This window comes from Pomacea canaliculata, linkage group LG7 (assembly GCF_003073045.1).
Source record: "Pomacea canaliculata isolate SZHN2017 linkage group LG7, ASM307304v1, whole genome shotgun sequence".
Taxonomy (NCBI): Eukaryota; Metazoa; Mollusca; class Gastropoda; order Architaenioglossa; family Ampullariidae; genus Pomacea; species Pomacea canaliculata.
Genome location: NC_037596.1, coordinates 26,835,313 through 26,848,211, shown reverse-complemented (window position 1 = coordinate 26,848,211; position 12,899 = coordinate 26,835,313). Strand labels below are relative to the sequence as shown.

Sequence of the window (12,899 nt, the reverse complement as noted above, 5' to 3'; positions counted from 1 at the left end):
AGTAAAGCACAATTAACAATTTGTGCGGTTGATAAGGGTAGAATGTGCAAGTCTTAAATGTGTTCCAAGTAAACGGTGCACATCACAGTGGCAGTGCAACAACATCCAGCTATAATTAATATATTTCCACATTTGTTTTACATAAAACCACCAGCAGTAATTCCCACTTGTGAGTTTATAAAATAATTAATATTTAGCTTGAATAAAAATAACAGAAAGTCTAGTGCATATCAGAAGCACTTTACTGGCATTAAAACATTCAACAAGCAATACATGCATTAAACAAGACCAGGAGTTAAATGCCAAAAATTAAATTAAAAAAACAAAAACAAAACCAAAGCTTAAACCATCACAATTTTTAAATGGAATTGGGTACGTGGCCTTAGTTCAATTTCTGCTATTGGTGCTGTTTAAAGACTTGTATAGGCTTCATTCCACAAAACGTTAGTGGTAGTGAATCATTAGTCGCCTGCCTGGTTGGCCCAAGAAGACAAAAGACTTTCCCATGCTGGTCCTGCCTGCTTCCACTTTCAACCTTGTCAGTTGCTGCATTTCAAGTCCCACTAATGACCATACAGGTTAAGAAACTGAAGTGGTCCAAACCCTTTGTGTTCTCTCATTTTCCCAAATGCACTGCTTTGACTTCACCCCTCAAAACACCAAGGTATCTGTAGCATGGAGCAGTTTATTTTTCCACTTGCATCTGGCGAATTTTAGTGGCAATGATACGCCATTTGTTGTACCACTGTTGGTATGTGTGATCTTCCACCATCAGCCATGGTGTGACAAACTGGGCTGGTTGTTCCCACCTATAAAGATTTTTATTTTAAACATGCAAAGTTGAGATTTAAATTACAAAATTTAACATGTTACATGTATTAGTATTAATAACTTAAACCAACAAAATGTTTTTATATATATAATGAGTGTGTGAAATTGATCTGTAAACAAAGAAGTTCTGTTCGTAAGCAACATATCAGTATCAGTATGAATAAAAAGAGAAGAGAAGAATCAAATCACAATTTCACCTACTTAAGATTTGTTGAAGCTAAAATGTTTGTTTACTTGTTGTAAATTACTGTGATCAAATGCATTCCAAGTGGGAGGGTCCTACAATGACTCTTTCTTTTATATTTTTCATTTACCTTATGCATGAAATAGTGTTTGAGATGATCTTTTAATAAACATTGGAGGGATTAAATCAAGTACTATAAAAAGCATGAAATGTTTAACAAGCAAAAAAGTGAGTGAAAATAACTTGACCAGAGACAGAGGGCAACATACCATGCCTGGACATGGTCCTTGACCTTAATACACTCTGTAGAGGCATGTGCTGTCTTTGAAATGCGTTTCTGCAATCTGGGCAATAAGTTTTCTATTTCCTTCTTGTCTTGAGACTTAACCTTCTCGCACAGATCTGAAGACAAAAGACCATCATTATTTGACATCATTAACCAACATCAGTTGGGCATTTCACAGAATAGTCCTTTTCTCTCCTCTTTTCAACCCTCCTCGCAGAAAAAGGACTTGTTCTGGGTTACAAGTATTGCAACCAGGAAAAGCTTGGAATATTGATTATACCAAGGAGAGCACATTAAAGATAAGCAGCAGTGAATGGGCTAAACATAATGAATCAGATGACAGAGAAGATGAAATATCCATTAGTATGATAATTCCACACAACACTTTTAAGCCTTGGCAAATTTTGTAATAAATGCTAAAAAGCAATTAAATATGGAAGACATATATGCTATATTATTGTAAAGATTAGATTCAGCAGTGATGGGCAACATGCAAAAACAGATGTCAGTAGTGTTATGTTTTGGCCAGTGCATATAAAAAGCTATTTAGCTTATTATAATTATGAACATGACAAGATAAGAAAGGCAAGGATGCAATCAAAATATTTCAATGAGTAAAAGATGTATAAAAATGTGGGAAAAAATGAAAAAATTGATTAAGAAATTTATTAAACATTTATTACTGAACTAGCACATTTTTAGAGTAGAATGAAGATGGCAAGATGCCTGGCAAATTGAAATAAATCCAGTGTTGTTAAGGCAAGTCTGTGCTAAATTAAAAAAAAAAAAAAGAAAAAGATGAGAATGGAGTTTTTACCTGTTACCACCAAGGATTATAACTCCTATCACAAAAACCATGAGGCAATAACAGTAAGAGCATCTTTTCACTTGTGTGACATTTATTACAAAATCTGTTCTATCATGTTTATTGTTGTCAGCAGCAGGTCATTTATTTTTAAGACTTACCTTAGAGCCAATATTTTTACTGTCTACTCTTGTGTGTGTTGCTATAAGCAATAATCTGTGGCAATATTGAAACAACTAAAAATCACACCTGTGTCCACCTGAAAAACGAACACTTGCTTTCCATCTGTAAAGACAATCACCTGTTATATTGTCAAGGTTGCAACTGAAGCCACTGACATAAACCAACTGCTGACAGCTGGAAATTTGGGCACTGGTGCTTGCAGCTGTGCTCTCTAGCTCCTGCTTCAGCTGTAGGCAGTGATGTAGGATGCACTCAGATGCCTGTATCACAGCAACAAACTTTTCATTCAGTTCTCTGACAGATATCACCACAGAAACAATACATTCAAACATAAAACAAACAAATAAAAATAAAAAATAATAGCCAGGGTGAGCCCTCAAACGAATTCAAAACCAAAAATGTACACAGGTATTTTCTGGATTAAGCACCCACATTCATCAAACTGTTAATCACAAGGTTGTGCACATATACATATATTTAAGCAAGCGTGCATAGCACATGCAACACACACAAATGTATCTGCTTCTATGACACTTCATTACCTTGAAATCTGGGAATTCAAGATGTGAGAGCACTGCCTGGAGAGGCTGTCGGATGGATGTAGCTGCTGGGTGATTTCTGTAATTAATGGACAAGTCCAACAAACTGCACTTTGTAGTGCTGCAACACACAAGGAAATCATTAAGGTCTTAGTAATGAGAACATAAGTGGGAGCTGGACATTTTCAAGGTATTGAATACATTTCCGAGCACTAAAGCATATGCATATAACATTATAAGACACATATGGTTGCATTTTATTTCACTATTTTCACACAAATAACATTCATATTACAACTCATACAATGTTTTTGATAGTTCACAATATTGACAAATGACCAACTTTATTAATCCCAATGGGCAATTATAACTTGGTAAGTGTGCTCTGTTACAAAATAACTGCTAGTTACAATATAAGGCAAGTGGTGTATCATAGCAAAAAATAAAAACATGCAGTATTACATAAAACCATTCTTGAGGCACACCTATGTCACACACCTATGTGCACACACAACTGACAATTTATCTATAATCTATGGTTAAGCAGTTGGACTTCAAGTAAACGATTTCAAGTGCCTATTACTTCTACATATAGGAGCTAAAGAGCTACGGAAAAGTCTTGTTTGTTAAAAATTTGCATTTTGGAATGACAGCATGCAAAATCATATCTTTTTAACTGCAGTGACATCCGTTTCCGCAAGGGACACAATAATATCTATTACCACTGGCGTATGGTATCATTCATGATACGATAAACTATCCCTTTAAGATTCATAGTCCCTGGCTTCTTCGTAATTCAGTAAAATGTTTCTCTCAGGACAGAAATCTGTCCCCAGGACAAAGAGCTCCTACCCCTATGCAAGAAACGATTTATAAAGCTATTTGACTAAACCAATATTGTAACAAGATGGTTAAAATCTCATCTATAGTATTACACATACTTATGGAAATAAAATATAATTTTTTTCACATCAATCCAGCAACTAAGCCTGTGTCACAAAAAAGCAGCTGATTATGCAAACAGGTGCCACAGACCAAAAAGAACAGCATGCCTAGATTTGAACACAAGATCCCAAATCCAGACTTGTAAGTGACAAGGGTTTAACTGTTGTGCAGCCAGACCCCCTAAGTAAATATGAGCTTTACTGTCTGCTTATAAATAAAACTTTTAAGTTTTTTAAAAAAAAAAGGAAGTGAACACTAAATACAGACACAATAATTGTTTTCACCTGTCAAGGTAAAGCCATGCAAGATATGGCATGGAGAGGGAAGCAAATCTGTCCACTTCTGCAATAACATTGCCCTTGAGGTCTGTGGTCAAAGTATATATTTCTGATTCATGGCCAGACAGTGACCGCAAGATGTAGAGGGTGATCTACGAAACAATAAAAATTAGTGTATGATCAAAAGATTTGACTCCAGATTATGCTTTCTTCTTTATGTGACAAGCAAAAGAGTGATTTTAAAACTATCACATATTTACGGCTAAATCTTGGAATAAAAAATAAAAAAAAATGAACAGTGTTTTCAGTCCTTTGTGTTACCTTGACAAATGATCACATTAATGTTGAAACATTTGCAGCCTCAACAAACCCTCAACAAAAATAACAATTTCACTGCCATCAAGGCAAAACAAGCTAATGATAAAACAATTTTGGGCTCATTCACAACCATTTAAAATGTGGTTTATTTACATCTACTGTTTGCAAGGAGCAAAAAAGACAATAGCATGGTCCAATGATACATACTTCTTGTTGCTGTGCAGCCAGGCGGTGACCGTGCACCAGCATTCTGTTTGGCAACTACCTGGATGAGATTTTGCTTGGCATTCTGCATGAAGTAGCATGGGTCAAGTCAGGATACAGGATACAAAAATGTCAATTTTCAGCTTATCTTCAAGAATCTTAAAATATTTTGATATAAGTACTGTATCTCCAATTTTAATGGAATTTCTGAATGTCTAGGCAAGCAACTCCATATTAAAATAATGAAATCAATTGTAAAGACTATAATTCTAAATTTGCAAATTTTCTGATGAAATTAACAAATGACAATACTCAACAATGTTTTAAACATGACCTAATTTTTTTTAACAGATGTTTACAGAATAACAGGGGAGGCAACTGTAACCTGATTCTCCGGGTTCTTAAATTACAATCAGAAATTCTAAGTTGAAGAATTTCTACAACTGTTTACATTTGGCTAAAATAAATCTATGATAAGAATTGAATGGCTCATCAACCTGTTCATGAAAACATCATGTAATTTACCAAACAGCAAACTATGAACGGCCCATAGAGATATACATACAGCCAGATCATAAAAGTCCTGTATTTTGCGATGAATTGCAAGTAGGTTGTCTCTTTCAGTACATCCCTTGGCTACTTTTTCTCTCAGTGCCTCTGCTTCTTGACGAAGCAATAAGGCAGCAGCACGATCAGCTGTGAGATCCAGCTTAGCCTGCACTACGGCACTGAAAGGAGTCAACTCATTGAATTAGCAGTCATGAAAGCTAATTTAGCATGACTCACAATGACCATTTTTGTAGGACTTCCACTCTCAGAATTTATTATTAACAACAGAGAAATTATTACGCATACTCACGAAGCTAGCTGCAGACTGCCTGCTTCACTTCCTAAGTACTTTTTTAAAGAAGAGTTGATTAGGCCTCGAGTTGTGTTCAGACCCTCTACCAGGCGAAACACTGTGTTCCGATGTTTTTCAGTTTCCACATACCGTAGGACATGCTGCAACTGGCTATCCTGACAGCACGTGCATTTTTTTTTCAGTCTTAAAGATATTGTAACAGGATTTAAAAATATTGAATATGCTTCATAACACTGTCTTATTCAATGATCTTAGCGTTTACGCATGATTTTGTAACAAGGGTCTACAATGCGACTTCTGTGAGTTAAAAAAGAATTTGTTGTATGTTTTTTTGTTGTCTCTCTACTGTTACAGAAACAACAGTTACTTCTTCAGTCCTGGGACAAACTGTGACATCCTGTTTAAGTTTTTAATTGTGTGTTGCTTTGTATGTTAACTCCTGGTTTGTTTGAAGCCCTGTGAACACAACATGTTGAGCACATCTTCACATTGGATAACAAGGGCTATAAATTCAATCATTTTTGACAATCAATGACTTGATTTAGCAGCTTTCTTGGTGAATGAAAAATTTTAAATCAGTGAAAACTTACATTGCTCCTGATACTAGTAAAGTGCTACTCCCATTGGAAAACCAATTCCTCACCTGCAGAAGCTGGTGAACACTTTGAAGGGCTGTTGGCTGTTTGGAAGCATCAGTTAAATGGCCCCCTCTTCTATATTTAAACCTGAAAGTGAAATTCTTTTAATGCAGTAGGGATCAGTGAGGAACACCAAAATGCATGGAGTGGAGATCTTTTGTAATCACTGTAAATGAAGCTAAGATCCTCAATAATCACATCTAAATGGGGATGCATTAGACAAATGACAGTATATCTTTAGTCTCCAAAACTCTCTCCAAGGAACTAAGCAGTTATGTTTATAACACTTTGACTTTACAAAACATTTAAAAAGACTCTTCCTAAGTAAACAAATTTGTTTTTTAGCTTCTACACTCAGTTTTACAGTTCACTTTATCTGTGGTCATTAATCTTCACATCTTTATGAAGTACTTACTAACAGCACAACATTAGCATAAAAATGTTAGGGCTGAAGATCACAACAAGAAAATGTATAGCAGTATACTCCTATAGTGAACACAAAAGCAATGTATTACTGTAGCACACATGAAGTTTACATGCTGTGTACAGACAGGTTCTGCTGTGAACAATTTGCTGTACAAAACATCATCTAATTCATCCAGCTGCACATGACCAGCATCAAAGGAGATCTTATCACACAGGTCCTAAAGGCTAGCTGCAAAATATGTTGAGATTTCGGTTGAGGGTAACAAGCTATATATGGACCACAGCAAGATGCAGAATCCATCTGTGACATCTATTACCTGAGCTTCTGGGCATCCTGTTGCAGGTTGATCTTCAGGGTGTGTTCTCGGATTGCATTTGCGCCAGCCTGACTCAGCTGTTCAATGGCAGACAACACTTGCCCTATTCTGTTTTCGCGGAGAGTTCTCTCCACTGTTTTCCATAACTGATCTTTCTTTGTACTGCTGTAAATAAAAAGAATGGTTCCAACGACAGAAGCTACACAATGAGTTAGATAAAGTGAGAAATAGAGAGAAAACAAATTAATGGATTTATTAGTATATTTATGTTAATACAAGGAGAAAGACTAGAGAAAAATAGCAGGGACAGAAAAAGAGAGAAAGGAAGTTGAGGGAACTAATGTTTTACACCGAGCCGGCAACTTAAACCATGTTAGTTCAGAACTGGTGTTTTACGCTGAGCCAGCAAATATATTACTGCAGAACATCTGGCTTAGTAAACAAGTCCCACATGCAAAGAAAAAAACCATACCCAAAATATGATTGGAACCAGCACATCATTGTTCATTATTGTATTGGTAACAAGCATTTTAACTGTTGCACTACTAGACCATGAGAGAGAGATATGGAGAAAGACAGAGAAAGGAGGTAACAATGATCAAGGAGTAGGAAGAGTGAGAAATGGCTTTTATTTTTTTTTAAGACATGCTACAATTGATTTAAAAAAGAAACTGATGACATCCATTACAGGAATTTCACTTAGTAAGTAGAAAAATATGTGAAGTATATAAACAACTTACAACATTGTTTTGTCCTTGCCAAATGAACCTTGTAGGGTGTGATGAAGAAAGTTTTCAATTCTTTCACATGATTCTCGGACTTGACGCTGAAAACAATTAGGCACTTACAAGAGCAAAATATTGAACACGCTTCAAGGCGAGGGAGATCAGGGGCACATGCAAACCTTCGGGGTCAAGTTTGGATCATTGCTTACATCTGGTCCAGCAACTACCCTCACCTCCCTCCCCACAAACTATTATTTCTGATGGACAGTGGAAGTTCAGCCTTTAAGAGTAAAAACTCACCAAAGAATACAAATTAATAAGCATCTTGTTAGAGATATAAAAAAAATGCATAAGTTATTCTTGTCTTGTTTGACTGGATATTTCCAAGTACTGCTTTTCATGCCTTTGTTTTAGTAGTGTTTTCTGAATAGACTGAATGAGTGCACCTAGTACGTGTTAAATAAGGTGTCTTTTAAAATATTATTATTAACAGAAACGTTATTTTCTCTTCACAGAAAATGTAATACGCTAGACAGGAAAGGTCTGTGTTGAGAAGTTGCTGTGTATGTCACATGGGAAACTGTTACCATCTTGTGTGCTGAATGCAATTTTGCAAAGTACATTAGTTTTAATTAAGTATTGTGTATGTCTATCTGCTTCAAAGTATGCTTCAGATTATGTATTTGCACATGCCATGTGCGTTAGAAATGCAATGTAGTACTGTGTACCATGCATACCATAGTTGTTGTTTCCAGCTCATTTCCTTCTGATTTTGGATGAAGATGAGGGTCTGTCCTATTCAAAAAAAAGAGTTAATATATGTGCATATATGAGTGCATGCATGCATGCATGCAAAAAGAATTGAATAAGTCAGAACTGTAGAATACTTGTAACTTATCTAACATACTGGCATGCACACTCACACACTCTTTCTATCTCTTTCTTTATCTTTGTATCATTCTAAGCTACCATAATGAACCCATTCCTTTTACACATTTTTCATCAATTCTCATAGTCTTGTCTTATTACACTTTTTTGTAATTATGATTTTAGTCTATTTTAAGTGATATATGCTTTTCTCTTCAATCTCACTTGATCCTTCACCCATATCAGCATAAACTTCCAGTTCTTTTACACATTTTTTCTTTAATTTTAAGTAACATATTATACTCTTTGTACTTGTTTACAATGCTAGTCCATTTCAAGATAGAAGTGCTTTTCTATTCCATTTTACTTGACCACTTAGCTAATACATTCTATTAAATTACATTTCTGCACACCTCTGCTATTACACAGTCACCCTTAAGCGATCAAACAAAATATTTTCTCAGGGTCGTAGCTCTTATACAACATGCTGCACTCACTCTTTTGGTTTCAAAGCATCAACTTTGATGTCTATCTTTTCAGCAAATGCTTCATTTTGTGATGTCAGATTATCGCTGTATGCAGTGAAAACACCAAGAAGGCAAGTCTTTCTCCTCACATCTCGCAGTGCCTCCACTCCATGCTGGTACTCTCGTTCTGAAGCCAAAGGAAAACTGAGAACTTCAGTTACAAAATTGTGAAATTGTACAAGAGAATGATACTTTTGTTTTAAAGTCAAACATGCATCCAGAACTCCTGTTACAGAAAGACACAAGGAGTGAGAGCCTTATTTATTATCTCTCCTTAATCTGATTTGCTGATGTCCAAGATGGTCATGTGACAATAACTTTATTTAAAACGTCTTTAAAAGGAATTGGCGTTTAAACAATGTCTTTTAGAAATTCAAAACTAAAAAAGAAATGCAAAAACACTTCACCGTTGTTCACTTATCAATGATTTGTAAATTATGCTGGTGGTCATTTTAGGCAATAATTTTAGTAAATATTTGGAATTTGCAGTCCATCTTGCCTAAATCACAATGTTTGTAATTTGCAACAGAAAAAAAAAATCTTAAAAGTTTTATAACTGATATATATATATAAACTGATACTTAGCTACATATCAAGCATTCAATAATCTTACTAAAGAAAAATTAATGAGGACAAAAATTGGTCAGGTATCATTTTCACTATCTATTTAACATTCTCAGCATCTTTGCTTTGTCTATGATTAACCTGTTCTTTTACACATTAAGACTCAGAGAAATGTTTTAGAGAAGATTTAAAAAAAAAAAATTCGAATTTAAAAAAATCCTTCAAGTAGCCTTCCACTAGAAGGATTATTCTGGTAATGTCTTGGCCATCTCAAATATGACTAAATATTTCTACAGCCATTGATACATTCTGTTAAAAATTTACCTGTTGCTTGAATTTCCTCTGACATTCTTTTAATCTCATGCTCCAGCTGTCGGATATCAGAAAGATCCGATGTCATCTCCTGTAACAGACTAGCCCTTTGCTCCAGCATCTGCTGCTGTTCATCACTGTACAGTGTGTCTGTCTGGTAACTCACTCTGTATGGTTTACAACGGGTTCGTCTTTGGCTAGGGTCATGTTAAAGATTGAAATGTGACAAAATGCTAGTCTAACATAATGCTTAGTTGATCTATTTGTAGCCTTTTGAAAAAAAAAAAAAGGTTTAGGTCCAAGCTTTGAGGGATAATTTTGGTTATGGCAGATATGACTTATTTCCAGAAGATTCTCAGTGTCTTATACAAGCACCAGTTTACTAATGAAGGCAAGCAAAACAGAATACGCTAAACTTTCAGATCTTTAGTAGCTATTCTGACTACAGATATGAAAGAAGTTAGATACTATGACAATGACAATGACCAACTTTATTTGTCCCAGTGGCCAATTTGAACATGGGAAGGTGCTCTAGTCACAAAAATGAAAGTTAGAAATAAAAATAAGAAATAAAGTACGTTACAAGGTGCAGCGTTAAAAGATGTGAAAAGATGAATGAGCGGTTTGCTAGGGAAAACACCTATGGTAATGTAGTTATTTTTTACACCAATAAATTCATGGACTTATTAAAAGTGTTCCCTTAACAGTTCATTTAAATTTCACACATTAACCATCTTTGTGACGTTTCTATATGTGATCATGCTGGTCCCCAAAAAAGACTGACGTTCTTTCCCTAAATATTAGTAATGATGATCACATATTAGTAGTTGCCTAGATAAAAGTTTAGCACATCCAATGGTCAGCAATTACTGATTTCTTTCTTAGCTTTTCTTTTACTGATTCTGGTGTTATCTGCTGCATCAACCACAAGCAGAGATTTACTGTCAAAGATTCAGAAAGCACCCTGTGTAAATCAAAGTATCTAAATTCTTTTTATCAAATTGTGAAGAATACAAGAATTGTGTACATGTAAATAAATACCCCTGAACAACATTTCTATGTCTACACTTTCCACTGATAATTCAAAACAAAGGATACAGAGCCAAATTTCCTCGTACTTTTTTTACTGTTCTGTTTTTTTTTAAAAAAAAGGACAATAAATTATAAGGTCAGTGTTGTGTTGTACACCCTTTCTTTAAATACTTATAAGCACACCTGTACTATGTAAGTACCTATATATTAAGCAGCATTAATTTTTTAAGACAAGACAAAGGCAAAACAGTAATCTCTAAAAGCTAGTTTACCTTGGTATCAATCTTTTGCATACCCATTCCCATCTCTACACCCCTTCCACACATAGGCATAGACATGTAAATGCTCTCTTACAGGGTCTATATGCCCCTATTCACAAACCAAAAGTGACTAAAAGACATAAAAATCTACAGAATATTTAGTAATTCAATTAAAAAAAAAGAAAGTTAATTACTTCACTCAATCAAAAGTCTGACTCTGAAGTCACTTACTGCAAAGACCTTACATGCTGGACAACATACTTCCATAACTCAATCTGCTGGGTACCTCGGCAAATGCTGCAAGTCAGACAATTCATACAACCATGATATCTGAAATTAATTTCTTATCCATTAGAATATCTGCTTTTGAACAAATAGGCCCTTCTGTAAACACTTACACTAATACATTGTAAGACTAAGAAAAAACAAAATTGCTGCAACAATCATGTTTTAGTCTGTATTTTCTCTGCTTGACCTAATATTTTTGAAAGTTGGGGTTTTTGAGGGGGAAATGTACCCAGGAACTGCAGTATAATCACTCTTATTAACTTCAAGAATACCTTCTAAGCATTGTCATACAGTTTCATTTGATTACTGTAAGTGTAAATAATAAAACTATTATTAATTATAAAATGTGTTGTTTCTTCGTCGCCAAACGGATTACGAATCAACAATGTAAATCAGTTTATATATAAGAAAAAGAAATAGAGAAAACCTTTTAAAATCATCTGGTGATGGAATACTGGAACCACTGAAAGCTGCCTTGGGATGAAAATTCATCTCTTTCATCGCCCATGTGTGCAGCTGAACGCTGATGTCTCCTTCAGGAATGTTGTGCGCCATGACTTCGATCTTTCACACGAATCTTTTAATCTCAGAAAAAAACCATGGATCTCTAACAGGCCGGAAAAGTCTTTTTCAACAAGACTGGTCCAGACTTGATATCTAAAAATCTTTCCCAACTTTATTAAGATAACTTCGGAATTATCGAATTTGCAGCAAGTGTGATCTTCAAAATTTATTGAACAAAAACGTTACGTGATCGCTTTTTCACGAAAGGCGATGTTTACATGGTTTATCCACAGTTCGGCATAGCACTCAACCAAAATTTTCCGCCTTCTTTCCATTGGACCCAAACCATAACGATGTGCTTCTGGCAAATAGAGACAAGTGGGGATTGCTAATTTTTAACTCCAAACACGCCGTAATGTTACGTTTAAGACTTCGAAAACTAACGTAGCTGTAAACAGTCAAAGGAAAGATTTTTATTTTAATATTTCATTAGATAATATTCAGCTGTGTGATGTTACGGGGTGTTTTTTTAGTTTTATGTGCTGAGGCAGGAGGGAGCAGAATAACAAGGGAGGTACCTCCTATTGAATGCATCATTAAGGTATCAGGAGTTAACTCCCGCAGAATGCTGACCGCAAAAGATTCTACTCGACGAAATTGCAGCGTATTTCAATCATTTAATCGGATTTGAAAACAAATTAAGCTGTCAAACGTTCAGTTTAAGGAGGATTACGGTGGAATGCAAAGCTGTTGTAATATGACTTTGTGTTGAAGAACAAACTATAAGCATCATCACAGACACTGTATACAAGCCATGCAAAAATCCGGTTAGGATATGGCTCATGATTCCTCAATCCTCTCTTTAAAAAATTGCCAGGAAATATATTTAGCCTAGTTTTTGCGTGTGCACGAGTGCCTTTGCATGGCGATAACTATATGATAAGCAAGGGGAGATCGGTTTGATGTGGCGACGATATGATGATCGATGGAACAATTAAAACGGT

General features: G+C 35.3%; 1 protein-coding gene across 1 annotated transcript; it reads right to left on the bottom strand.

Annotated features, from left to right (window-relative positions):
• Positions 1 to 219: 219 nt before the first annotated feature.
• On the bottom strand, positions 220 to 12,302 carry LOC112567571 (HAUS augmin-like complex subunit 5). The gene is given in 18 exon segments (XM_025244267.1): positions 220 to 809; positions 1,285 to 1,417; positions 2,408 to 2,549; positions 2,832 to 2,949; positions 4,058 to 4,203; positions 4,577 to 4,600; positions 4,602 to 4,658; positions 5,139 to 5,301; positions 5,433 to 5,590; positions 6,079 to 6,160; positions 6,817 to 6,981; positions 7,557 to 7,642; positions 8,279 to 8,336; positions 8,906 to 9,062; positions 9,824 to 10,008; positions 10,910 to 10,942; positions 11,335 to 11,400; positions 11,819 to 12,302. Coding segments are annotated over 18 exon segments (2,025 nt in total). The 5' UTR covers positions 11,947 to 12,302; the 3' UTR covers positions 220 to 685.
• Between the last annotated feature and the right edge of the window lie 597 nt (positions 12,303 to 12,899).